Genomic DNA, 27,257 nt, shown 5'->3' on the forward strand with positions numbered 1-27,257 from the left:
ACCAAGCAACCTTACATAAGAGTGTTTGGATGTCGAGAGGAAAAACATACGTGTTGGACAACTAAAGCCGAACCACCAAGTCTTTGAATACTGGGCCCAGCGCCTGCACGTTGTCATCTAGTTACACTAATGACAACGCTAAGCTTCAGTCAGACCCCGTTTTTAGAATCATTCACAGCCGATGTTGCTCAAACACAGACACAGACACATAAGAGCATTATGGTTGGATTATTCCTGCTCACACTGCAGACAACATTTGAATGCACATGCTAAAACATTTTCTCACTCAGAAATATGTCAACTACGTGTGCAACACTGGATGATGGGGATTATATAGGCAAGGATCAGTTTCACTTTCCAGCGTTTGTGTCGACTCCATTATGAGCCAATTTATACGAAATCATTTCAACTCAGCGGGATTCGCTGCCTAACACGAGGCACAGTTTGGTGGTTTTGCTGGTTATTAGCAACCATGTAATTACACACATAAATTTCCAAAATACCCTGCTAAAACATGTATTATGTGCTGACACGATTTTTAGAAAAACCACAAGTGATTCATATGCCTCATGTAGAAAATATGAGAGCATGTCGAACTGCTTAGCACAGGCTGCAGTAACACCAAACAAAATCTTACTAGTAAATCTAATGACCACATTTGCTGATATTCTTACATGTACAGTATTTTTCAAATGCTGGAGTGCTACCGAGGCTGCTGCTGCTGCTCTGCAAGCTTTTCCTCACAGAACTCTCCAGAGAGATGATTGGACGGCTGGAGAGCCAATAGGCGGAGGAGCAGCAGGTTATTTGAACTCTCCTCACACAGCTCAACTAAACCAGACAACATCCTCTGACTTTTCAAACATTACATTCTCTCATAAGAGTACAGAAAGGAGAGCAAGGAATACTTTTTTAAATTACCTTTACATCAGTTGAATCCAGGATGGGACCTGGATGCTTCTATTTACATCTGGAAGTCTAGTGATGCACCTGTTGACTGAGGAAAACTGTATCTAACAATGAACAGAGTTGCTGTGATGAAGTCTGACACGCTGCTTCATTTGGAGGACAAAAGGAGAGAAGAGGAGAGAAGTGGACTGGACTGTGTAGACTTACCTCAAAGCAGTTTAACAGATGGGGAGAACACAGACCTGCTGCGATGCCGGGACGCCACTGAAAACAGCTCTCCTGTCAAGTTCAGAAGATATGGGTATGGCCTTCTTGTCCTTTGAGTCTAAATATTGTATTATGATGGATATTCAAACAAGTGGTCACATTTTGTATTACAGTTGTATCGTGTATCGTAATGCAGTCACACTTAAAAAGCAGTATTTCAACATCATATAAAAGGTGATTATTGACACTACTGACATCATATCATGCTAAACCTTTTTTGTTCTGACTTTATTTACATAGTTGAGTATGTAAACTGCATAGTCCTATGCAGCTCTTTACACATGGACTTCAGGGACATAAATAAATCATCATCATGTGTAATTTATCAATTAATTTTGTCGTATCTGTATTATTTTATCTCATGTATATTGTAGTTTATTTATTTAAATTTTTTGTATATTTTGTATGTTTGATCTATAATTTTCTTCATGATATCTGTTTCGCTTTTTATTCTTCTTGTACAACTCTGTAACTCTGTTAAGAAGGGTGCTATATACTTAAAAATTATTATTATTATTACAAAAAAGATTGTATGTGGTATTTGTGAATCTATTAGGCACCTTCTGATTCCTCTAGGTCTCGTCTGGGTGGGGTCAAAGTTCGCCACAAGAGACAGGTGCTGCAGGACATGGCCCGACCACTGAAACATTGGCTGTACAAACACCGGGACAACCCCTACCCCACCAAGACAGAGAAGGTCCTGCTGGCGCTGGGCTCACATATGACATTAGTGCAGGTGAGAGATGAGCTTGTGGGAAAAAAATGGCGTGAAGTAGAATGAAGGCAAAGTGATTGCTGGGTTTGCTCCAAGTTTGTTCGTTGCAATTGAATTTTGTGAGTTAAAGAAGCCAGTGCTGCCCTAACAAGGTGGATCTGTTCAGGTTTCAAACTGGTTTGCAAATGCCCGGCGGAGGCTGAAGAACACTGTGAGACAGCCAGACCTGAGCTGGGCGCTGAGGATCAAACTGTACAATAAATACATCCAGGGGAATGCTGAGCGACTGAGCGTGTGCAGTGATGACACAGACTCAGAGGGTACGAGTTGCAGTATTTAAGTTTATTAGTCTTTTTATGAATGGAAAAGTGAAAATAAAGACCGGATTTAGATCTAAAACTTTGCCCACTGAAACTGCGGTACTAATCATAATTTGTAACATCTTAAATATTCATATAAATCATTTGAGTCAAAACAAAATGAAATAAGTCACAGTTTTGTTTCCTTTGCTGCAGATGAAGAATGTCCCTCACAAACTCCTATCAGCCAATCAAACTTTGGCAGGTCACCTTCCCACAAGAGCATGCTCCAGAAACAGGGCAGTGTCCTTGCCATGCCAGACTCTGCCAACAGTGACGACAGTGTGTCACCTCCATCCAAGTACAAGAGCAGTTTACTGAATCGGTATCTGAATGACACCCTGCGGCACATGATGGCGGCGAAGGCCGATGGCGTCACCTCAGTCCACAAGAGGAGGAGCCACTCTGAGTCGTTCAGCTCCAACGATTGTGATCGAGATGTTGTCTCCCCAGCTTCATCCTATGAAACTGAGGCCAACTTTGTCTACCACATGGGTGAGAGATATCACACATTAAAGCAGTAGGATCAGTGGAATGTTGTGCTTTAACAATGAATCTTCATTTAATAGTGGAGTCAGGGAAAGCATGTAATGATGCAAACACTCATACATAAGATCATAACAAGTTAAGCAATGAAAACAATATCAGGGATGTTTGGGAACATAGCACCCCCTTTCTACAGAAATCATTAAAGCATCTTCCTAGTTAATTGTAGATTTATTATGAATGTGAGGTAAAAAGACACTTTAACTAGCTTGCTTCCCCTCAGTTCATTTTAACGCACCACAGTGTACAGTAAAATAAGAACAGACTGAACAGAAACTTCCACATGGCTCCTCAGAGCTCCCTGACATTAATAAATTTCTGGCATTTCATCGAGAGTCAGAAGCTCTGCAAGATTCAATTATAAAGTTACAGCAAAACTAGGAGGGAGTTTGACACCTGGGTGCCCTTTCAGAACTTTAGGGAGCACAGCACACTGACAACCATCAAATCCGCTAAGGTACAGAAGCCAAAGCCTTTACAAACGTTACTAATAAAGATTTATACAGACGCTGAAATCCCTCATTTTAAAATTGGATGGAACTTGTGCTGGCTGCTGCTGCACACCGCAAATATCATTTCCATATACTAGAATGTGCCATTTGTTCCGTTTCAGCTTCTTGCCATAGTGGAAATGTCCAGTTCAGTCTCAAGGACAATTACAGAATGTCTGAGACTTTATTTTTCCCAGGGTGAGAAGTGGAAACCTTAGCCAAATGTCAAAATGTACGGACAGTCTGTCAGTGACGCACTGAAGACGTTTCGTAGAACGACTGTCAGAGGTGCCACTCAGCTGTGAGACAACGCAGAGCGAGATCGTCGATATCCGTCGGGCTTTTCTCATCAGCGTTCGAGGGTGCAGCTTTGCTTCCTCGACTCATGTGTGCTTTGGCAGGCTGCATGGTTACTTTACTACTCAAAATCAATCTACATTTACATTATATCATAAGACTTGTGAAAAGATTTTTGTAACCAATTCTACTTTTTAGTATGTCTCATCTCATATCTCAACTTTCACTGTAAAATTAAACAGGAAATGCTTGAAGTTCCTTTTAGATTACTTTAGAAAAACTTTCCTGGCAAACATTAATACATGATCCAAGTCTAATCTATTCATTTTAGGGAATAATTTGACATTTTGGATACACTTATTGCTTTTCTTGCCTAACGTTATTTAAAATGATCAACACCTTTCTCATGTTTGAATGCTAAGTATGAAGCTATAGCAAGCAGACAGTTTACTCCATGTATCATTTAGACTGCAAACAAGAGGAAACAGTTAGCTTGAAGGTAATCAAATCCACATATCAGAACCATTTTTATCAGTTTTATCAAAAACGGATAAAACAAATCAAATATAACATGTTGATTAGTGAGTTTTTGTATTTGAATGGTAAATTGATTTTTGTCAACTTTGGACAGACCCAAGCTAGAAGTTTCTGTATCCTGTTCCTGCATTCAGTCTTTATGCTAAGCTACACTAATGGTCTGCTGACTGAGTGATATCAATCCTTTCACCTAAACATTCAGCATATTTCCAAACATGCTGAATTACTGTTGCCCAACATGTTATCACTCACTTTGATTATTTAGGGGTTTCTTGATGTCATCACAGACTATGTGGGCAGCAAACTTTTAATGTATCCCTGCTGGTCATAATAAGAGTGTTTGCAATATGCAGCATGGCTTTTCTGTGGAGGTGAAGTGGAAAGTCAAGCTGCCAGATTCATGACAGGCACTAACACCATTAACACATCTATACTCTGCCCAGGAGACGGCTAAACCAGTCACTAAACTTTGAGTGATGGACTAATAATTGATGCCACTATGTCTCTTACATGGATACTTTAACGTATCAGTCTGGCTCTGAATCCCACAGGCAATAAAAGTCTTATGGAATAATATTTGTTAGTGGAGTTAATATTTACTGTACAGAAATATGAGGATGATTACACCAAATAATATGGTACTCGCATCAATTTCGATACTTCCCTTAATAAGGCCGGAGAGCCATAAATTTGGCCAGCATCACCAGCAGAGTGGTAAAAAACTATCGCTGTGTTTTCCACCCATTTTGTTTTAAATAAAAACATGCCTGCTGAGAGGGGAGTTTCTTGGTCACAAATACATATGAACATTGAGGAAATAAAGTGTTGTAATTTCTCAGTACGCTGTCATTTTCCAGCAAGGAACCCAATGACACACATGTGAGATTACTGAAAGTTATTTGACCATGGGATTTAAACAGATATTGTGGGAGAACATTAAAGACTTGGGACAGACTGCTGACATTATTTCATTTAATTGGGTAACATGAGATAGGATTTATGGTAGAAATGAAAATCTAAATACCATAACCATATATACAAAACTGTCCAGGTTTCTTGCAGTTAATATATAGCAAATAAATATTCAAACATCTCGTACAAACATCTCATTATTACTTACTTATTTGTAAATAAATAGAGGTAGATGTAAGCCCTAACGTGAAATAATTACTATGTTGCACAACTGCAGCGCAATATACTATCAAAAAAGCCGTCAGCAGCTTCATTACTCTCATAAAAATTTGGTTGTAACTGATCCCTGCAGTAAATCTGAGAGTCACAAGAGGTAAAACAATGTTTTTTTCTTGGCAGTAAATACAACAGAGGTTCTGAAGTACTTTCTTGGCAAAGCATGTTATGGCTAAAGAGAGAAACGTTCAGGGATGTTCAGTAGCAAAAAGCCATTAAACAGCCATATGATTTACTATCAATAAGTAGTTGCTCTTGGCTCCAGCCTGGCTCAAGAAATCAGAGATGGTGATATTTTGGGCTGTTAGCATTGAAAGACTGTGTTTCACAGTGGGTCTCTAATTTCCCTGTCTGTTGCTCACTGAAGAAAAATTCTGACCAGCTTCTATCTGCTCCAGTGAAAAAAGGCAGTTTTCCAAAACTGAAATGGAAAATATGTTCTACATATCATTGCACGCTTATGCACAGACCACAAACAGAAATTGTAAGCAATATAAAGTCTTATTTATCCTGCTCCTCCTTCTGAAATAGCCAGAGATACTGTAGTTTAACTCCATTAACACACTGTGATATTAAGACCAATCCTTCCTTTCTTCACCGATAGGTTTGGGTTCTCAGGTATTCATCCATAGGACACCATCCTGCCAGCTGGCAAAATTTAATCAAGTAATTAAGGGATAGCTTTTGGAAAAGGAATGATACACCATAGACTAACCATACAATTGCTAGCAGAGATGGAACCCTGAAACACACTGTGTCGGTCCTTATTACACAATGCAGGTATTAGATTATTTTTCCCTCTTGAAAGCTCAAGAGAAACTCTGTATTGCATTTGTTTTGGCCAGAATAGCTGAGTGAAGGCAGCCGGCTGCACTTCACTGAGTCAGACCTTTCTGGCACTGTAAAACACATCCAGTGAGACATACTAGACAAGGAGTGACTGTGTGCACACACAAACCTGCACCAAACCCATGCATATGCACACTGACCTATGAATACACACATAAAGACTCACGGACATGTTGCTGTTGATGTTTAGGTGAGTCTTTTTCTTCTCTCTTGTAGATACCATTGACTATACTTCAAATAAATGTGACAGGTAAGATAATTGTTCATTGCTCAATCTGCAGTCAAACCAGCACTTTACACTCAATTTGAAAAGTCATACTATTTACCGTATAATGGAAGTTGTTCCACCACCTGTAATTTATCCATATTATTATTCCATCAAGAAGACATATCCAAGCAAATTCACCATTTCTGCTTTGGATTTCTAAAATTGCTCTTCAGCAGATTTTTTTCCAGGTTCATTTAGGAAAGAGGTGAAATGATGTTTATTAATCCACTACATCCTGCTGTTTTCTTTTAATACATTCACAGGGACCAGCAGCAGGATGGAGGTAAGCAGAGACCAGTCGATCAGGGCTGGAGGGAGATCCACGCTGCTGTGGCTCTGACTAATTTGGCCCAGGGACAGAGCTGCATGGCAGACCAGAGTGGCGTAACTGTGCCCAGCACGATCATAGACAGGATGTGTGTCACAGGACCCACCTCTGCTCTGAAGCAGAGCGGCACTGCAGGGCCTGCTCTCACCAACCGCATCATCCAGAAATCCTCTCATATCTCTGAGGTCCAGACTGTTAAAGTGGCCCTGGCAAATAGCGTGTAGACTTTTAATTTGAGCGTCCGCTCTAAGCACATAGGTCCATATAGGAATCCCAGATGCTTAAGTGCCTTGCAAGGTACAGAATGTACAGCCTGTTATTTTGTAATGCTGATAAACTTTGACATTTTCAATTAATTTCATGTTGTAAAATGGAAAAACTGACATAACGCACTGTACTGTTTTTGCCATGTTTCTAATGTTTCTTCCTATTGCCATCTGTTGCATTAAGTTATATTAACTTCTATGAGACTGGATTATCATCCTATGGTAAAGTTTGACAGCAGCTATTTGAATAAACCCAATGTGAAATCTTTTGACCAATTGTACGCCACCGTGGGCCTCAGTTTTATTATATCCTTTCAAATTGCTTTTTAAAAGGTTAAGGCTAATGGGGATGGGCGGGTGGCGGGCAGGGCAGGACTTAAAGCATTGTACTGTGGTTAAAATTCCTCTGAAGAACATCGATGAAGGTAAAGGATTCACAGTTACAGTTGAACATGGTATTTTACTGCAATTTATGTCAGTAAATCTGACCAAGCTAATGAAATATGAGATCAAAGGCTGAATACTCACAGGTAACATGTTGCAGTTTCTTGCCACAGAGATAAAGCAGCTATAATGTTTTTATTTATTAATAAATCAAATGAATACTGTATGTAAAAGGTACTCTCTGGAATGAACTAACAGAGGATTATCACCTGATTTTCCTTTTTCCTCAAGCTTCTGTAGTGTATCAGCCACCACAGGCAGATTTAACTGCTTTCAGATATAAAAACAGCTAGCTTTTCAACACCAAACAGCCAATAAGTTTGGCAACTAGCCAGTGAACAGAGCAGAGCATTAAGAAGTTAGCTAAGAGCATGACTCCAAATGTATTCTAATGTGGCTCCGTGCCAGCTGAATGCGTAGAGTCTAGCTAACAACTTCCCATATCAGCTTATGAAATGATGTCAGTATTTTTTTTTTTCAACATATTTCTGCTGCCCCTTAGCGGCCTAAAGGTCAATTAATACAGGTAAAACAAATTTGGAAGAGTTCTTGTTGAAACAATGAATATTATAGTGAAATAATAAGGTAGGATGCTCACAGATATTTATCGCAGTATCAGTAATGAAATGTAATCAACAGACTTCCTTTACATGGACACAAATTGTTCATATATTTTGTGACATTTATTAACATCGCAATCGTAGTCTTTCTCACACCCTGACCAAAGTGAATCCTATAGGTAACATTTTGGAACTGCATCACACACAAACTGGAAATATCTTTTTCTAACGCTAAATTTCCATAACCTCAAAGTGCTTTTGTGGCCTAAACCTAACCTCAGACAGGAACTGAACCTACCATTTGGGTGTCAGCATCCTGGATTTAGTAGTGTTCATTCGCACAGATGTTTATGTTTTGTGACTGTTTGACAAACTGCTGATATTATGTTGAAATACAATTTGATGTCTGTCTGAGGAGCACAATTTTGTTTTCTGTTTTTCTTGAAACGCAAACATCTGTATAACAGGGAGGCACACAAGTGTCATCTGTTTTTGATGTTAAAATACAAAAGCCAAATGTCAGGAATTTCCTGACCTCAATGTGGGGTCAACTGCCAAAATCTATTGTAAGTACAGAGAACACAATAAGCCTAAGGGGAATGTCTGGTACTCTGCCTCTGAGGAGACTTGTGCTTAGGGTCCTGTTCCATCTGGGGACATCCTGACACCAAACATAAGCTTAAAATCACACACTATCCTCTGGGACCTTTTTACAAAACGTGATTAACAGGATTTTTCCACTCGTGTCCTGGTTTTGGTCTGTTTTTGACATTTTGTGCAAAGAATGTTTTCAGTCTTGCATGTACGTCAGGCGAGTCATCAACAAAGTATTACTCCTGCTTTCACTGTGAAGCTGCTTTTGATTAGGTGGGCTTCAACATGACATGGAAACTAAATGGAAGTTCTCAAATGGCGGTTAAAAAATAATTAGTCTTGAGTGATGGCATCTTGAGGTTGTCGTTTATTTCAGTTTGATAAAATACAATGTTACTGGACCATAACCGCAGCAAGTGCCATTCAGTTTTAAGGCAAATATCAATATAACATATTGCTGAATGTGATTCAGATAGGTGCACAGCAAAACAAGAGGAAAAGGTATAGTGATAAAGAAGGGGAAATGTCAACATGATTCTAAACAAGAAAAAGGAATTCAAACAAATGGCAATACATCAAACAGGTCTAAGGAATGTTCTATCTGTTCTATCTATGTACTATAATATGTGAGAAATGCCTCCAGTACATGAGTGGGACATTATATAGGCCACACAGAGACTGCAAAATGAATGGGAAGAAAACAAGCTTACAGGATCCAGCTGAAACTAAATGACATTTTGCCAGAGCAGAGGTGAACTGAACAAAAGTTAGTAAAAGAGCATATTTATTGCAAGCGCTCTTAATACTGTAAACCCTTGACTTTTAGATGTGGAAGTTATGGTCAAGATCAGACATGCAAAGAAAAAGACTGGTATGGATACAGAAAATCCTAAATGAGGATTACTTGTTTGGGATTTTTTCATGTAAAGAATACACAGAATTTGATGGAAATCACCATCAAATGAATAATAATTGGATTTACAGCAAAATGAACTAGTGTCAGTAACTGGGGACCATCGTGAAATGTTTTACTTGGCATTCACAGTGTTCTGGTGTATAACAACAGATGGTAAATGGAGGCCAACAAACACTCCACGTAACAAGTCTTTTTCACCACCAGCTTCAGTCCAAGTGATGTGAACTAAAACCCACAAATGTTTGAGTTGTAGAACATTTTGTACTTTGCAGATACGTAGAAGCCGACATTTACAGCTCACAAAGCATAAGCAGGGAACTAGTATTTTTTTTCTGTACTGATCAGAAGGAATCACTTGGAGTCAAATTTGACAAGCTACATACTGTAACCTACAAATTGGTTCATGTTATTTGTGCTACACTATTAACTCACTGCCTTGATGTACAACAGAATCATTGTTGCCAATAAGATAAATTCAAAACAGACATGCACTCCATGACATACACTTGGCATAGTTATGTTAATTTAAAACACTACGCTTCCTTTGACAACAGGCTATTTTTGCATGATCCTTTCATTCATGTTTTGAACAGAGGGCAATCACATGTGACAGATAATGGTTGAGAAGGAAGTGTGCAAACAGCAAAGTCCTTTCGAACAACAGATATTTTTTAAAGTACTCATCCAGTTCCACCTCTCCATCTCCATCCCTTTCTCTATTTCCCTCTCTGTTTCTGGTTCGCAGGGATTCCTATCATGTTGGTGCTCTTTGGTTCTGTCCAGATTCAGGGAATGGAACAGTATCCTCCACATGCCCTGCCACCACCCTGCTGCTGGTCCCCCAGATGGAGCTTCTGACCCTGGTTTTCACTCTCCCAAAGCCCCGGAGTCTGGAGGATCTTCTCCACAAGCTCCTCGAAGGCACACTGGACGCCATCTTTGGTCTTTGCACTGGCCTCTATACAAAGCAGAAAGAGTTACCGAGATTTATTAGATCTGTACTAAAAAAAATGGTGCCACACTCTCAAAAAAACAAAACAAAACAAAAAGAAACATCAGGTTTCAAATTCAAAGCAGAGCTTTCTTTTTACAATGTAGTAAAACTAGTGGAAGAAATTTTAAAAATACTTGGATGTTGACAAACATGAGCTGTAAAGCATTAAATGACTTCATTTAAGAAGCAGGATCTGTTCAGTGGGATGAAGACATCCTTGCAGTAGATTAAATCCACAACATCTTCTTTCCCAACCCTTTTCAAAACCCCTTAATTTAGCCGTTCTAAAATGGAAACTCCACAGAAACGTTAACCTAATTTCCCAAAGAGGGGCAGATTTGAGAAGTGAATCAGGAACACGTGTAGACATGGATCAGATAAATGAAAGATTTTAATCATAATGCAGTTCTTCTGGAGCGGCTGCATCTTTCAGCACAGCTCTAACAGTACAGACTTGAAAATGTCCAAGCATTACAAAGAACACAGCAAACCCAAACTAAATGCATGACTTACTAAGTAATGTCTTGACTTGTTCCAACTACGCAATTACCCTCCTGACTTTTCAGCAGGGTATGGTACATTTTAACGACTCTAAGTTACATTTTATGGCTCTGTTGGTTTAAATGACCATGTCTGACCATGTCTGATTTCACTCTAACATGGATACTCACCAATAAAAAGCATAGAGTGTTTCCTTGCAAATTTCAGCCCCTCATTTCTGTCCACTTCATGGTCGTCCTGAAAACCAGACAGACATGATATGTAGTTAAAGGATTAAGTGTTCAAACATCACGAACTACACAGTTATAACTGATGAGCATATTTCTCAAACACTTTTTTGACTATTTCTGGTGTTGAATGATTTTTTTCATATTTTAACATTAATAATGTAAAAGGCATATATAAAGTCAAGGTTAACATCAAGGCCTCTATGACTCTTAATATCCTATACAAAACAAATCCAACATCTTGCACTGTATGTGTCCAACTGGCACAAAGAACAGGCTTACCTTATCAATTTTGTTCCCAACAAGCATTTTCACGATGTCATTGCGTGTTGTGTAGGTCTCCAGTTCATTCAGCCAGTTTTCAAGCTTTGTAAATGTATCGCGCTTTGTCACATCATACACTGTCAAAACCATCCAAACAGGGAAAAAGAGTTAGAGGAAATATTTTATAAATGTATAATAACATTTTAGCTGAGACCCTAAATGACTTTTACTGATTATCTGAGTATAATTAATTTCAATGTCATGTTTGTAAAACAAATTATTTGCAAGCAAATAATAAAGAAGCAACATATCTGTCACTCTGGAAGGTTCAAGTTTAAAGAAAGTGCTATGAAAAGTGGGGAGCTGAGCAGAGAAAACTGTCTCTCAGTCTGGAATTGAACTTGTTATGTGGTTTTGTTATCATCACTATTTACCGAGTATGACTCCCTGTGCACCGCGGTAGTAGCTGGGTGTCAAAGTGCGAAACCTTTCCTGTCCAGCTGTGTCCTGCAAAAGTAAGGACACTTAAATTCAATGGCAGCAGAAAAGCTCCATGATACCAAACTTTTAAGACCAACGGGAACACTCGCCAAGTCTCAACATCCACATAGACGCTGACTTTGGCATGTGTTCCAGACAAGTCTGCAAGGCCTCAGGGCTGTCCTGCTGCGAAACTGGCAATTACATGAGGAGTCCTTACAGACTTTTCCTTTGCACCCTTATCCCTCATATTGTTCTAATGTTAAAAAAAGGATGACCAGAGAAGTCTTTAAAAAAACAAAACAAAACAAAACAAACAAACAAAACAAACAAACAAAAAAACACAGGAACACAACACTGAAAATCAAATTTTCCTATAGCTGTGTATATGTATTTTAAATTTAGATATACGTTTGACTTGGTTTTACCCAAACAGACATAATGCCAATGTAACATATATGTATTTATTTTTATTGAAAAACAAAGAACACTAACTACATTTAATATGAACCTTGAAACTGCCTCGGCCCCAAAAATAATAAAGTTCATGGGAGATCAGCATCTAAGCCTCAGTTTGTGGCCTCACTGTGTATGGAGTGTTTTAACCGTACACTGGGACGGGGACACTTTAAACCTGACAGGAGGTTTAAACCGTTTTTAGCTTCTTTCAGTTATTCTGCCTGTGCAATATCGCCATCTCGTGGAGAAACCCCGTAATCCATCATGTTTTTCCTGACAACAGAAATAAACAGTGGACAATAGCCTACTGACTTGAGTCTTACCCATATGGCGAGCTTCGCTCTGTTCCCATCTATTGCAAGTGTCTTTACTTTGAAATCCACACCTGATCAGCCAGACACACAGAGAGAAGACAGAGAGATGAAGAACGGCTTTTAAAGGATTTATTTTGAATAGTAGGCCACTACTTTGCATAGGTCGGCGTATATTAAGTACGCCTGTGTGTGTGTGTGTGTGTGTGTGTGTGTATAAAACCTATTGTTGCTGACTGCTCTGGATCAAAAGTATCGTCTGTGAACCTCAGGAGGAGACTGTTAGGAAAAGTAAAGATAATAAGGAAATAAGCTGGGCATTTAGTACAAACAGGCTTTTGTGAGGCTCTTCCTTTGTTTGTTAGAGGAAGATCACAACTAACTTTATCTGTACAGTTTCAGCGTTGACAAGAACGTAGTCTCTAGTCTAATATAAACTCTAATCAGCAAACAAAACATTAGTAAAAAGTTGCACAGCTGCCTATATGACGCCGACGTCATCAGTCATCGAACTGTCAACTTCTTAACAGTGAGTATCTGCTGTAAACTGGCAGAAAAAGGACAACAACACTTCCAGCTAGCAGTAGCAACAGCTGTTCAGCCGCAAGGAATAAACTTACATAACAACAAGAATGTCAACATTCACAACAGGCTAGCTAATGAGCTCGCTAGAAACCGAACAAACCTGGACTTCCCGACTCCACTTTCACCAATTATCAGCAGCTTCAGAGTAGTAAGAACGTCTTCATCCATATTCTTATGAGAGCTAGCTTGACTTTCACTTGGCGAAGCCTTTATCGCTGAATTCACTTGTTTTGAGAGCAGCAGGCGGCTAGCACCTCCGTTGACAGCCTGCTGTTCGCGTAACTTCCGCCCAGTCTGCAACGTTTGACGTCACGGCATCTACGTACAGTATACGTACACAGTGACTGTGCGTATACATACGAGGTTCAAGATACAATAGGATCAAATAAAATTAATATGCTATCAGTATTTTATTATTGTATTCGTATAGACGTTTGGTTAGGCTTTTGCATCTGGCTGGTAATTTGGTTTTGTTTAAATAAAACTGAATTAAACGTTATCGAACTACATGAAAAATGTGTGAAACAAAACACAAAATATTAAATAATAGTAAAAAATCTATATTGTTAATAAAACTAGTGTTGAGTCTAAACGTGTTAAGATTAAAAAGCCTCACCATTAAAGTTTTAGACTACTAAAGAAAATTATTTATTTGTCACGTGGATTGCACATTTACATTTGTAAAAGTATGATCAACTACATATTCTTTAGTCAATGTGTCAATATTTTGCACATTCCGTCCTCTTTATTTTAAATACTGTATATCTTTCATCTTAAAACAGACATATTTTTACATATTTTAATGCCTTGAGCAGTATCTGTTTTTAATTGACTCTTATGTATATTGTGACGATTGTTCACCAAAATGCCAATACCAAAATAGGACCAATTATATGTAAAAATCTACTTGGTAATAAACTGATTTGTGATTCTGATTCATTTGCAAAGGCTGTCCAGTTTACCGTCAAACAGAAGAAAGGGGATGTCTACCAAAAAGAATTCTTGTCAAGTGACAGGCAGAAATCCTTTAAATTCCCTAAATAAAGATCCATATTATTGTCTGTCTTTGTTCCTTGTCTCTGCTACATTCCATTAGTTACTTTAATGTTACCTCAGCCATGAGCAGGAATCACCTGGGGGTTAAGTAATTGTAATCCAGTCAGTAACTGCTGAATTGGAACCAGTGAGCCATACTACACCCACTGTTGTTCTATAGGCTCTTTGACTGAGCCCTTTTTCAAACCTCATCTGCTTCTGTTCATTATAGAGAGGGCCAAACCTGTTATTATGTAAATTTTATCTCATGAAGGGGCTGAAAAGAGTCTGCAGCACAATAAATACAGCTGGGTGTTAATGCTCACAGCTTGCTCTAATGTTAGTCTGAGTGGTGCTTTTTTGTACTAAACACCAACCAAAATGGCCAGATTCCACACAGATTGCATAGAGAGACCCCTACGCATCTGTTTTGAGATGATTGGTCATTTTATCGGGTCTCATCCCTGGTGGTTCTTGATTGTGCCCTTTATTCTCTCAGCAAGTCTGGGGAGCGGATTTTATTTTCTCGAGGACAGAGTGTCGAACAACATCGAAGAGCAGTTCACACCTGTCGATGGGCAAGCCAAGATGGAGAGGAAATATATCCAAGAAACATTTCCAGGAAATGATTCCATGTTTTCACGTTTAAGACTGAGCACAGATGGAAATTATGCAACGCTTATAGTTACAAGTGAGACGAATGTTCTAACTGTGGAGTCACTTCAGGACATCCTGGACTTGGACTATAAGGTTAGGAGTATGGAAGTGCACTTTAACAACCAGACATATGAATATGTGGATATTTGTGCTGAGGTGATGGGATCCTGTGCCTCTAATGACATTCTAGATATCATTGAATACAACGCCAGCAATATAAACACTGTCAATTTAACGTTCCCATGGTATTACTCTGATTTTAGGAGCTTTTCTTTATATTTAAGTCTAGGGAGTGTGACATTGTATAAGGAGAGCTCAGTTGTTCAAAGTGCCAAAGCCATACAGCTCTATTACTATTTACATGAGGACAACAAAACAAAAACTGATCACTGGTTGGAATGCTTCATTCATTTGGTCTCAAATGTATCATCAACTTCCATTCAGGTAAGCAGAACTTTAAGACATTGTAGTGCTTTCAATGATCAACCTTTCATTCATCTGTTAAACTTATCAGTAATCTCTCTAGGTGTCATACTCCACTTCCATGTCAATGCAGTGGGAATTTCAGAAAACTCCAGCTTCCATCATATATTTATTCTCCATCACGTATGCCATGGCCATCGCGTTTTCCATTATATCATGTTGGAGGTTGGTAAAACTGCTGCTGAACACATTATCAGATTGATTTTGGTTGCATGGTTCATTTTGCCCTTTGATTTTCCTATAGGTTGGACAATGTGAGGACCAAGGTGTGGGTGGCATCCTGTGGGGTGTTCTCCACAGGTCTAGCAGTCCTCAGCGGTTTTGGTGCACTGTTGTTGCTCGATCAACCTTTTGTGATGACAGTCGCCTCCTGTCCTTTCATGATATTAGGTAGGTCCTCTTCAGCACCCAGATCAACAAGATCCCACTACCTGAGGCTGAAAGTCAGAAATTTCTCAAAGCAACATTACTTCCTGTTAATTAAAAAGGTAAAACATGAACTGATGTCATGGCATTCACTGGACAGTTTAAAAAAATACATTTTCATGTATCCATTTCAACACATCAGCACCACTGAGCCGATAGGTCATATAATATTTTAGAGTTTTATCAGTTTTTTAGACGAGAAGGAATTGTCTCAACACATGTTAGCATTTCACAGTCTTGATTGTCTCTGTACATTATTCTTTTCCTTTCATATGTGCCTATTGCAGGATTAAAGAGGGCATCAATGGGTAAAAATGTTGCTCTTGGACACCTGAAGACTAAAACTAATGCAGAAATAACAGTGAGGGATTGCACAACTCAAGTCCAAGTTTTCGTTATTTGATTTTCATTTACAATCATTTTAGCAAAGAAAAACTGACAGTTGCCTTTACCTGGTGATTCAGCCATGCTCACAAAGAGTCACATACGTGATTTTTTAAAATGTCTTTCACCTGACTCTCATTTAAAAGGTGTTGGACTGGATGATATGTTCATCATGATCTCTTGCTGGCAGAGGACTCGTGTTCTGGACAGCGTCCCCAAGCGGCTGGCTGACACTTACAAAGATGCTGCTGTCTCCATCTCCATCACCACTCTGACTGATGCCCTGGCTCTTCTCCTGGGCTACAACTCGTCCTTTGGCTCAGTCCGGTCCTTCTGCCTGTATGCTGGGATTTCTATTTGCTTCTGCTATTTGTACAGTATCACTTTCCTGGGTGCATGCATGGCTTTGAATGGACACAGGGAAGCAGAGAATAAGCACTGGTTCACCTGTGCCAAAATCTCAGAAGACTTGCCGTCGAGGAACTCCAAAGCCTTCAGTATCTGCTGTGTTGGAGGAGGTTTTGATCGAATCACTGAAAAAGAGGAAACTAAGCTTATGAGTCATATTTTTGAGCAGTTCTATGGCCCATTTCTGACCCACAAACTGATGAAAGCATGTGTTTTTGTCATTTATGCATGTTATCTGGTTGTTAGTATATATGGTTGTTTTACTTTAAAAGAGGGACTTGATATCAAGAATCTGGCTTTGGATGATTCCTATATCATCAATTACTACAACAATCAAAGAGAGCACTTCTCTGAATATAGCTGTAATGTGATGGTAGCAGTCAAGCAGCCCTTCCTTTACTGGGATGAGGATGAACAGAAACGTCTGCATTCATGCATTTCAAGTTTTGAAAGTCTGAGCTTTGTCAATAATACCTTTGCTTGGTTTGTTTCCTTTCAACAGTACGCAAATGCAACCAATCTTAGCGTAAGTTCTCAAGAGGCTTTCCAAACACATCTGCCCCATTTCTTAGAACTCTACTCCATTTTCGAACAAGATATGAACTTGACAGCAGACAATAAGATTCAGGCCTCTCGGTTTTTCATTCAGACACTCAACAAAACCACAATGAAGGATATGATGACTGGACTCAGGGAAACAGCAGAGGGTTGTCTAGTAGAGCTCCTGGTGTACCACCCTGCTTTCATCTACTTTGACCAGTACACTGTCATCAAGGACAACACAGTTCAAACCATTCTGCTGGCTGTGATTGTCATGCTAGTCGTGTCACTCATCCTGATCCCCAATCCTTATTGTTCTGTATGGGTGGCTTTTGCAGTTTGTTCAGTCATTGTTGGTGTGATAGGCTTCATGGCATTATGGGATGTTAACCTGGACTCCATTTCCATGATCAACCTCATCATGTGCATTGGTTTTTCTGTAGATTTTGCAACACATATTTCTTACTCCTTTGTATCCAGTCACAAGAGTGACATCAATGAGAAAGCCATAGATGCCTTAGTGTGTTTAGGCTATCCAATACTGCAAGGAGCATTGTCCACTATTTTAGGAGTAGTGGTGCTGTGCATGTCTGGGAGTTACATATTTAGGACGTTCTTCAAGATTGTGTTTCTTGTGATTGCTCTCGGGCTGCTCCACGGCTTAGTGTTTATTCCTGTGTTTCTGACACTGTTTTGGAGCCTGTGGGAATGTGCATTTTGTGCATTAAACTGAATTTTGAATTCAATATACTCTGTGTAATAAACACACCCTAATCAAAAATGAAAATGTAATTACTGTCAACAAGGTTCCACCTTTGAAAAGGTTTTTGTAGAAACAAAGTTTCCACTGGGGCTCTGTGTTGAATCCTACTCCATCTTAAACAGTTATCTCTGCTAGCCTAATCATCTAACCTGAACACCACAGGGGGAACAAACGTCTTCACTAAAAGAGAGGAATTCTCAGGGGAACACTTGACTGTCATCTAAGATTTAGTCCAACTAGAACATGCACTGTCAAATTCCCTGGTGCTTAATTAGCTGAATTAAGCTAAAGACCATCATAGCTCTGAATAGCCTATTAATGTTGTTTTTCACATTTACAAGCACCTTCACCTGTCTACTTATTGTTTTGACACACAAACACACACCAAAAGTTTATATTACGGCTTTATTTATTTATTTATTTCAGCTTCACAGACATTCATTAATCATTGCCATCGCATTGTTGAGAGATTTTTCAATCAACAGCTGAGAGCCATTTAATGTGTTTACAGCATAAAAGCATTACTATACATCTATATACAATGTTCCCATTCCCAATCATATTTACAGCTAAACACGGATAAGCCAATAAACGGAACAAACAGGGTATCAAATTGAAGGAAAAAGTGCAGAAAAGAACACCAGCATGAGGTATAACATATACTGATGGTTATCTTGACAAGAGCTATACCTTGAATGAAATCAAGATCCAAAATGCTAAAATAGGGATTACATAAACTGCTGCTGCAACTATTTCAACACAGTGATAACTGTATGTGTTTCCCCCCAACATCCGTGCTGAAGAAATGTCATACTTAGAATCAATGATGTCACTTTTCAAGTAGACAGAGCAGTAGCTGTAAGCACTGAACTCGGACATTTTTCTTCCCCTTCATTGTGCAAAATGGGTTGAAAAGATAAGGTATCAGGCATTCTGCTTCATGACGAAAATAACTGCAAAGGAGACAGCAACAGCCAACAACTGACAGTACTGGCTTGGTTGTTTGTCTGAATAATCTAAATTTTAAGAGACTTTAATCCAATTATGCAATTATGAGGAAAAACTAATTTTACTGAGATCGCTGAAATTAAGCTTTGCAACTTTAAAATCTTCCAGATTCCATCCAATGCCACATCACTACATTACCACACCTTGTAGTTGTCATGCTTTTTGAGGGTGAGCAGCAGTTTTTGATCCTTGTATACACGCAGCATAAATGAAATAAATTACACAAAGGGCGCACAAGTGACTTTTCAATTTGTACATTTAGTCAAAGTGCTGTTACAGTATAGCTTAAGTTTATACACTTCCTAATTCAAAGGAAAAATTCACACTTAAAGTACATTCTCCCCAAAGGCCACCTCTAAAAACAAGTAACATAGACACATGCACAGGGGTACAGCATTACAGGAGAGTGTATGTATGTGCATGATCACCCCAGCATCCCAAAGAATCAGCACCCTGATCTTCAAGATGTTCTACCTAAAACAGCTATGTGCACAAACACTGGAAGACAAAAGACAAACAGGAGTCGAGATTTAGTTGGTTGCCATGATTACACAGCATTTGATACTTTGACTTTAAGATAAATGCCAGTATTTCCCACTGACATCAACATGAAAATATGCAGAGCTGGCTGGAAAGAATTTGACCAATTTTCAAACTTTAAAAATACACCTGGATGCTGTTTTCATGTTTGAGGTGCATAATTACATTCATGCATTATTTTCTCCCACCAACTGATAAAGTGACCTGAGCATCATCCACATTAGGCATTTAACCCTTTAAGGTCTGTGTCATACAATGAACCTCTGAACTCCAAGTCTTTAAAGTCAAGTTTATGTTTCATATTAGAACAGAACTACTTCGTCTGGGAATACTGATGAAATTACACAAAGGTGACAGCATGAAGATATGACATAATCCTACATGAGTCTCTGCACATGATTTGAGTCCATCCTTTCTTTCATGTCCCCTGAGCTCTTAAATTCTGACCCCTACCCATGTTGCTACCCTTGATGGTTTCATCTGGTCTCTAGGGTCTTGCCCTCCAGCACCAGCTGGATCTCTTTGGCATCCAGTGTCTCATACATGAGCAGAGCATCTGCCAAATTTTTGTGCTCTTTGGCATGAGACTTCAGCAGGGCTTTGGCACGCTCATAAGACTCCTGGAGGGAGCAGGAGACAAGATGGTAAGAAAAGGTCTTATAACAGCTGTTTTTTTTTGTTCAACTGTCGTAAAAAGATCACACAGACCTTCAGTAGCACCCTGACTTCATGCTCCACAGCTGCTTGTGTCTCCGGGCTCTGGGCTGTCATATCAGTGTAGGTCATCACACCCAACTGGGAAACACGAGGGGGAAACAAATATATAAATCTAAGTAAAATTCTGAAAAACTGTAGATTGTGATGCATATGTAGTATAAATGCTATGAAAAGCCTTCCCTCCCCTACCTTATCACACATTCCAAATCTGGTCACCATCATCTTTGCAATCTTTGTGGCACTATCAAAGTCGCTAGATGCACCTGGAAAAAAAGGAAATATTGCACTAATAAAATTTCAGCCTGCCAACTACTTTCTCACATGTAAGAGAATCAAGATTGTTCATCAAGATTTTTTTTACTTTCTACCCTTCAAGTAAAAACATTTTTGATTTACTAGCCCTTACAGGAACTCTTTCTTACCGGTTGTGATGTTCTCATGGCCAAAAATGATCTCCTCTGCCACACGGCCGCCCATACTGACGTCCATCTGGGCCAGTAGCTGAGAGCGAGTCTCACTCCAGCGATCATTCTCCGGGAGCATGGACACCTGAGAAGAGACAGTGAAAAGGATGGAGAGGAGGAATGTAAAATCAAGGGTCTGTACAAAGTTTAAAGTAATGAAAGTCTGCACCAGACCTGGTGTCAAAGCTTAGTTTACAAGGTCCAGGTTTCCTTACGTGTCCCAGACTGGGGCCCCTGGGCATGATAGTAGCCTTGTTGATCGGCATGGCATCTTTGGTGTAGTAAGCTACAATCGCATGGCCTGATTCATGGTACGCTGTGATGAGCTTGTTCCTCTTGTCTATTTCTGCACTCCTTCTCTCAGGGCCTTGATTAAAAGAGAGAAGAGGATGAAATAAATGATTAAACAACAAAGAGGTAAATTAAAAGTTACACGACAAGAATGGAGAAGATGACATAAGAAAACTGTTATCATAGTAGATGAAAACATACAACCGTGATAAGGGTTAGTAGAAAGCATGGCATCACTTTGTATTGGGGTATACATATTCATCATTAACTAGCTGCTTATTATGCACATGAGTAAGCACATTGTCTCTTTATTTAGCCCTTTATAAAGCACTTATAATTCTTGCTCATAACTAGTTCACTAGTACACAGGTTCTGAATTATCCCCATAATCAAAACAAAAATCCACAGTGAGGTGCACGTCTCTGGAACAGCCCACTTGGAGACCTGAGGGCAGCTGAGAATGTTGGTATTTTCAAAAGCAAACTCAAGATCTACTGTTTAAATTTAGTTTTTAATTCTTAAATGAATTTTACTTATTTATTTGTCTTTTTTTCCTGTTCTGTGCTGGTTGCTGTGTGGGTGGAAGGGGATTGGGGGACTATTGTTTTTGAAGATCTGTGTATTACATTTTGCTTGTATGAAAACTGAAATTCAAGTCTGACTGATTAATTGAAGATAGAATAACTATTCTTGTGGTAACTACTACCTTATTATGCCCACATTGAGCAAATCATATTAACATTAACTTCCTTACTTAATATCAATAAGCAGCAATTAGAAGGTTATTGAGGGACAATTCTTATCATGTGGCTTAGTAGCTGCAGAATATGGTGAAGCAGAATAATCATTAAAGTAAGTACTTTATAATAACTAAAGGTAGTAATATGGACTCTAATAAGAAATGGATGAATATGTGTACCATAATAAATCAGTAAGTGTTACAGAAGGTTTAAGCATATTTCAACAGTTGCAGGGAAACAAGAGGGTGTTTTTTCTTTGCCATCGAGCAAAGCTTCCTCATTCCTCACCCATGAGGATTTTGTCTTTGGCAAACTCCAGCTCCTTCATTGTGACCATGTCTTTGCCATCAACTGCTGCCTTCAGGGCAGCCTGGTTGACCAGATTTTCCAGGTCAGCGCCAGAGAAGCCCACTGTGCCCCGAGCAATAACATTGGCCTCGATAGCTGCAATAGATGATATGTAGATGACACATCAGTAGTCTGGCCCTTAGAGTGGACCACTGCTTAAGCAAAGTACACAGAAAAGACTTGATCTGTGATGTCAGGTTAATAAAAATAGCCCTGCTCTGTTCTGTGCCAGTGTGTGTGCAGTGACCATCAAACCAAGGCATGCAAACAGCTCTGGGTTCTGTGTGCTTTGTGTGTGTCATTTACCACAGTAATATGTTTGAAAAAAATATTGTGACCAATTTTTACTATTCACTACAACAGGTACTGATTTCATACCTGTATCAACTTTAATCTTCTTTAAATACCAGTTGAGGATCTCTGTGCGTCCTTTCACGTCTGGTTTGGGAACAGTCACCTGCATGTCAAAACGTCCTGGGCGGATCAGAGCACTAAGAGAGCAGATCGGTCAGTCAGGTTAAAACTGATACTGTGACAGCACACAAGCCTGTGGCACTGCGTCAAAAACAGACTCAGTCTATTCTCTCTTACTGACAGGTAAGCTGTGACTCTGAGGGTTGTAAACCTTGACACTGTAAATGTGCACTGTCAGCTCGGACATTTGCACAAGTTATGGTAAGAAACATAGATGTAAACATACTTATCCAAAGCCTCTGGGAAGTTGGTCGCTCCAATGATGATCACGCCTTCATTTGGTTTAAACCTACACAATAATCACAGGAAACATGAAAGTGAGTATCTGCGATACAATGACTCATGCAATACAAGCATAACTTCATCAGCTCTTGCGTTGACCAATACCGTACTACACTGTAGTCACTGTTCTTTAGTTGTTTAAGTCAAATGCAGGCAAAATCACAAGTCAGCAGGACTGCTTGAAGGTTGGATTTACAGGATTTCTGCATCACTGTGATGAAATACTTTGATTTTTCATACATTTCATTTTTACTGAATCGGCTTGAAAACACATTCCAATATTATCATTTGATGTATGGATTGTTTATTGAATTCAGTTTCAAATCTTTTTTAGAGATTACCCATCCATCTCAGCTAGTAGTTGATTGATAGTCTGTCTGGAGTATGGGTGCATGGGAGACTCGATCCTTTTCCCACCCACACTGTCCAGTTCATCAATGAAGATCACACAGGGAGCATTGGCTTTAGCCTCCCCTAGAAAAAGCAGTAAGATCAATATAAGATCAATATAAAAGCAAAAACAGCAAAACAAGTAAAATTTCCATTTTTGAACAATCATGAGTTCTTTATAGGAGGGAAAATCAACATTACATGCTCAATGCCTTGTAAGAAGATGGAAAGGTCAATTTTGATATTGTCATGTTAATAATAATAATTTCAAAAATCGCACTGAAAAGGTTCCTGATGCGGCTGGCTCCCACACCAACAAACATCTCGTCAAACTCAGAGCCGGAGGCGTAATAGAAAGGCACATCTGCCTCTCCTGCTACCGCTCTCGCCAGCAGAGTCTTTCCAGTTCCTGGAGGGCCAACCAGTAGAACACCTGAAATAAAGAAAGGTGAGGAGGAGGAGATGAGGAAGAACATGTGACTCATACAAACCCATAGCCCTGATTGGCATTCTGCATTCGCCCCAGCACAGCGTACCACGACAAAAAGCTTCTCATCAAGCTCAAAATACACTGTGAAAGACAGCCCTACCTTTTGGCAGCTTTCCTCCCAAGGCTGTGAACTTCTGTGGGTTTTTCAGGAATTCCACCACTTCCTGCAGCTCATTCTTTGCTTCTTCTACTCCTTTAACATGCTCAAATGTCACATTTTTCATCTGAACAGGGTCCACTGCTGAGTCCAGGCCTGATGTGGTTCGGAACCGCACTATCCAAAATGGTTAGATTAAAGTTCGAAATCACACTGCATGGCACGGTTAATGAACTCACTCACACACACATGCACACTCACACTGCCTGTTATTGAGATTTACTTATTAACCACATCTGAATGCATGTCCTAGTGATTCAAGGCTGCAGGTTAGAATTAGCTGTCTGAACAGAGCAGAAAAAAGTTATGCCAAACTTAGTTCTTTTCATTGAAGCTTTATTATGTTCAATATTGCAGGCAAATGCTGAGCTATATTATTAACATTGATAGTTTAATACATAAAAATGTAAACATATTGGGTGTGATTTCATGCATGCCATGAAATTAAAAAAGCAGAAAAAGAAGAAAAGGAGCCTGTACCCGATATGAAGGGGGTCTTGGAGATGCCATAGAGTCCGACAAGAAGCAACACCAGCAGGATGAGACGAGTCCTCCTGAGAGAGTCTGAGCAGGAAAACTTTACATCAGCACCATTGACTGCTTAATAATGGATTCACTTAGGGTGTATTTGGATTAAAACTTGCCTTGAGTGCGTTGTGTCAAGGCTTGCGCTTTCAGGAAACCCTCAGCAAACCCCCTTTTGAAAGCGTCCTGCTGTCCATCAGCTATGTTCTTGTTCTTCAAAAGGCTGTCTAGACTTTCAACATCAATGCCCTTGTCACGTGTCAGAAAACCCTGCAGTACAAGGTAAGATTAATCAGGAATCTTGCTGAATATTCTGAAATCTCAACTGGTCTTGCACTTTCCTCAAAAAAAGGCCCCAGTCAGGAGCTGCTAAGGCTACAATTACTGCAAAATATTGTAGTTCAAAGATACATACATCCTTGACATGCTTATTATATTAAGTATGTCAGGTATATGCTTAATGTAATGAGCATATTTAGCATATCATTGACATCCTTAAGAATTTTCTTAACATCTACAGGACTTACCTTCATAAAAGATGGTGTGAACCCTTCAGATTCTAGGGGGCGGTCGACGGCTGACTGCAGTCGCCTGGTTTTGCTCCTCAAAGTTTTAAAACCTCTGTTCTGGACCCACACTGGATATAAAGCATAAAACTTTACTAGATTAGCATAAACATTGTCAAATTTTACCCTAGTTACAGATTTTTACAATGTAAAAATGGCACAGAAAAATCAAATTTACAATGTACTTGTAAAAATAGCAAACAATAGATAATATTGAGAAATGACCGGAATCTTTGTCAGTAATGTTAGTCTATATTGTTTCCAAATAACAAACAATCCAACTCTGGTCTATTACAAGGACATCTGAATACAAGGCTTAAGATCCTTTAAAAAAGCCATTGCACCACTTATAAATGTAAGTAAGTAAATGCTTCTATTCCACAGTTACCTGGCCAGTGTTGTAGCTCTGTGCAGACAGACTGAAGAGGTGAAGGCTGCCTGGGAAAAAACGGGGCCAACATGGGCATTGCACCACATGAGAATCCTGGGGAGACAGGATGGGGTATAACTGATAAACCCTGAGAAATCTTAAGGAAAAGCAGTATCAAAGGCCCTACTTGTTGGTTCAGCTGGTCACCTAGTAGCTAATCTGACGCATCAGAATCTGGTGATAACTCTCTACACTTTAATCTTTAATCAAGTGAAACATCATCTTTACAATTCCTTGCAGATTCTGTGCTGATATGTTTCACTCATGAGTGATGAGGGCAGTTCTGAAGGTCCAATAATCTTGCAGGGATGTTAGAACTGTCAAAAACACAATACAACTGTGCTGAGTCATTAACAGGAATAAAGAAGCCAATGATACCATGACATGGGCACCAACCACAGGTACACCTATTTACGTGGTACAAGTTACAGTACGGGTGGTATGTTTTTCAATAAAGAGTCACATTCTCACCATGCTTGTTGTAGAAAAACGAGTGTGTTGAAATATGTGAGGTCCTCCAAGCTGTCTGTCCACCCAGTGGAAGTGGCACTTCCTGTGGACTCAAGCGTGGTAACACATGGCTCTCCAGCTCATCCAGCTGCTGTGCTCCCAGGTCTGATAAACCAAGCTCACGCAAGTTCCACACGGGCTGCACACACATGCATTATACCAGTTTGTTTATTAGATTCTTCTTTCTTACAAAGTTATTCATGTTTGTATGTTTTTATTAAACATACCTCTGAGCAGCGCAGTTCTGAGTCTGAGCCATGCTCGTTATGTTTTCTTGATGAGCAGGTGACAATGCTGCTGCTTCCCACTGAGCTCTTCATAGAGTGGAGGACATTGATGAGGTGGCTAAGAGGTACAGTCACCTGTGAACACATGCAATCAATCAAACAGTGAGTGAATCATGTGTTCTGAAACTTAAAGGATTCCCACTATCATACATCACAACAAACCCTACTTGTTAGGTAGTCAGTGGATGTTTGCACAGCTAGTACTCCAGCCTGGGGGTGTTACAAAGTCGACAAACTTACAATCTATACTCTTCTACAATGAAAACAAAATAGCCACACAGTTATCGATAGAAATGTTGGTAAAGCTGCTGTCTTTTTCGAATGTGCAAAACTTCAGCAGTCAAACATGTCGATCACTGACGCAGTTCCCAGCTGGCGGCTAAGGACACACTGAACGCTACCCAGGGCAGCAGCCGTCTGAAACTTCTCTCAACGACGCCCTTAGTGTTCCGTTCAGTTTCACGACGCGTAACAGAAAGAAAAGAATATTAATACAACGTCCACTCCAGTAAATGTCATTTAATGTTTCTTTCAAACCACCGAACCATAACGACAGGTCGTCTGGCTCATAAGAGAACAGGCTAAGGTTAACTCCGCGTGCTAGCAGGGTCAGCCGAACGGGCTTTACCAAAACAACAACAACGCTAATGTTAGCTTGGCCTAAAGGGGGTCTTAACTTCTTACCTGAGGTTGGACGGTCAAAGAAAACATTTTTAATCCTCTCTGGTACGAAACGGACGCTAAGATACGCAAGTTACACCACTGTCCCTGTTAGTTTAAGGGTCGTCTTTATTCACTTTATCGTTCTGTGGTAGGCATAGCAAGTGAAACTGCTAACTTCAGCGGTAGCCTTGACAGCTGAAGACAAACCGGATGTGAGCTCTGCTGCTTTGTGGCAAATTTTGTATCCGGGGGAAATCTGTTCTCATTTTTCTGGCCTGGATTGAGTTCCGTTTATCTGGCTTTACGTAATATAATATTTTATAT

The 27,257-nt window shown here is 39.6% G+C and overlaps 3 protein-coding genes and 1 pseudogene across 5 annotated transcripts; 2 read left to right on the plus strand and 2 right to left on the minus strand.

Moving 5' to 3' along the window:
- The first annotated feature begins 337 nt into the window (after positions 1-337).
- LOC124069663 lies at positions 338-7,339 on the plus strand (annotated as a pseudogene).
- A 1,623-nt stretch (positions 7,340-8,962) lies between these two features.
- LOC124069815 (ras-related protein Rab-18-B) lies at positions 8,963-13,662 on the minus strand. The gene is made up of 7 exons (XM_046409277.1): positions 13,456-13,662; positions 12,994-13,049; positions 12,783-12,844; positions 11,955-12,027; positions 11,539-11,657; positions 11,200-11,266; positions 8,963-10,492 (listed from the first exon to the last, which is right to left on the minus strand). The coding sequence occupies exons 1-7, from the start codon at positions 13,521-13,523 to the stop codon at positions 10,320-10,322; spliced, it is 618 nt and encodes a 205-aa protein (XP_046265233.1). The 5' UTR covers positions 13,524-13,662; the 3' UTR covers positions 8,963-10,319.
- Positions 13,663-14,771: 1,109 nt separating this feature from the next.
- On the plus strand, positions 14,772-18,090 carry LOC124069814 (patched domain-containing protein 3). Its single transcript, XM_046409276.1, has 4 exons — positions 14,772-15,491; positions 15,574-15,695; positions 15,775-15,920; positions 16,487-18,090. The coding sequence occupies exons 1-4, from the start codon at positions 14,772-14,774 to the stop codon at positions 18,019-18,021; spliced, it is 2,523 nt and encodes an 840-aa protein (XP_046265232.1). The 3' UTR covers positions 18,022-18,090.
- Positions 18,091-18,442: 352 nt separating this feature from the next.
- On the minus strand, positions 18,443-27,180 carry yme1l1b (YME1-like 1b). Of its 3 annotated transcripts, XM_046408692.1 has the most exons (19): positions 26,955-27,180; positions 26,211-26,345; positions 25,945-26,122; positions 25,432-25,527; positions 25,005-25,114; positions 24,597-24,747; positions 24,433-24,516; positions 23,896-24,069; positions 23,586-23,738; positions 23,257-23,389; positions 22,860-22,922; positions 22,538-22,650; positions 22,100-22,255; positions 20,996-21,147; positions 20,739-20,865; positions 20,506-20,579; positions 20,308-20,394; positions 20,053-20,219; positions 18,443-19,557 (listed from the first exon to the last, which is right to left on the minus strand). In XM_046408692.1, the coding sequence occupies exons 1-18, from the start codon at positions 26,979-26,981 to the stop codon at positions 20,076-20,078; spliced, it is 2,157 nt and encodes a 718-aa protein (XP_046264648.1). In that variant the 5' UTR covers positions 26,982-27,180; the 3' UTR covers positions 18,443-19,557; positions 20,053-20,075. The 3 variants fall into 3 exon arrangements, with proteins under 3 accessions (XP_046264648.1, XP_046264647.1, XP_046264649.1); XM_046408691.1 differs by having other exon boundaries at positions 18,443-20,219; XM_046408693.1 differs by lacking the exon at positions 26,955-27,180 and adding an exon at positions 26,438-26,901 and having other exon boundaries at positions 18,443-20,219.
- Positions 27,181-27,257: the final 77 nt, after the last annotated feature.

This window comes from Scatophagus argus, chromosome 13, assembly GCF_020382885.2.
Source record: "Scatophagus argus isolate fScaArg1 chromosome 13, fScaArg1.pri, whole genome shotgun sequence".
NCBI classification, from domain to species: Eukaryota; Metazoa; Chordata; class Actinopteri; family Scatophagidae; genus Scatophagus; species Scatophagus argus.

Coding starts and splice junctions, on each gene's coding strand:
- yme1l1b (XM_046408692.1), bottom strand. CDS start 26,981: ATGTTTTCTTTGACCGTCCAACCTCAG. Junction 26,123..26,210: donor CAGAACTGCGCTGCTCAGAG/GTATGTTTAATA, acceptor ATGTGTGTGCAG/CCCGTGTGGAACTTGCGTGA. Junction 22,923..23,256: donor CTACTAGCTGAGATGGATGG/GTAATCTCTAAA, acceptor ATTATTGTGTAG/GTTTAAACCAAATGAAGGCG.
- LOC124069815 (XM_046409277.1), bottom strand. CDS start 13,523: ATGGATGAAGACGTTCTTACTACTCTGAAGCTGCTGATAATTGGTGAA. Junction 13,050..13,455: donor AGTGGAGTCGGGAAGTCCAG/GTTTGTTCGGTT, acceptor TTTTCCTAACAG/TCTCCTCCTGAGGTTCACAG. Junction 12,845..12,993: donor AGAGCAGTCAGCAACAATAG/GTTTTATACACA, acceptor CTGGCTGATCAG/GTGTGGATTTCAAAGTAAAG.
- LOC124069814 (XM_046409276.1), top strand. CDS start 14,772: ATGGCCAGATTCCACACAGATTGCATAGAGAGACCCCTACGCATCTGT. Junction 15,492..15,573: donor TATCATCAACTTCCATTCAG/GTAAGCAGAACT, acceptor TAATCTCTCTAG/GTGTCATACTCCACTTCCAT. Junction 15,921..16,486: donor CTGTCCTTTCATGATATTAG/GTAGGTCCTCTT, acceptor CTCATTTAAAAG/GTGTTGGACTGGATGATATG.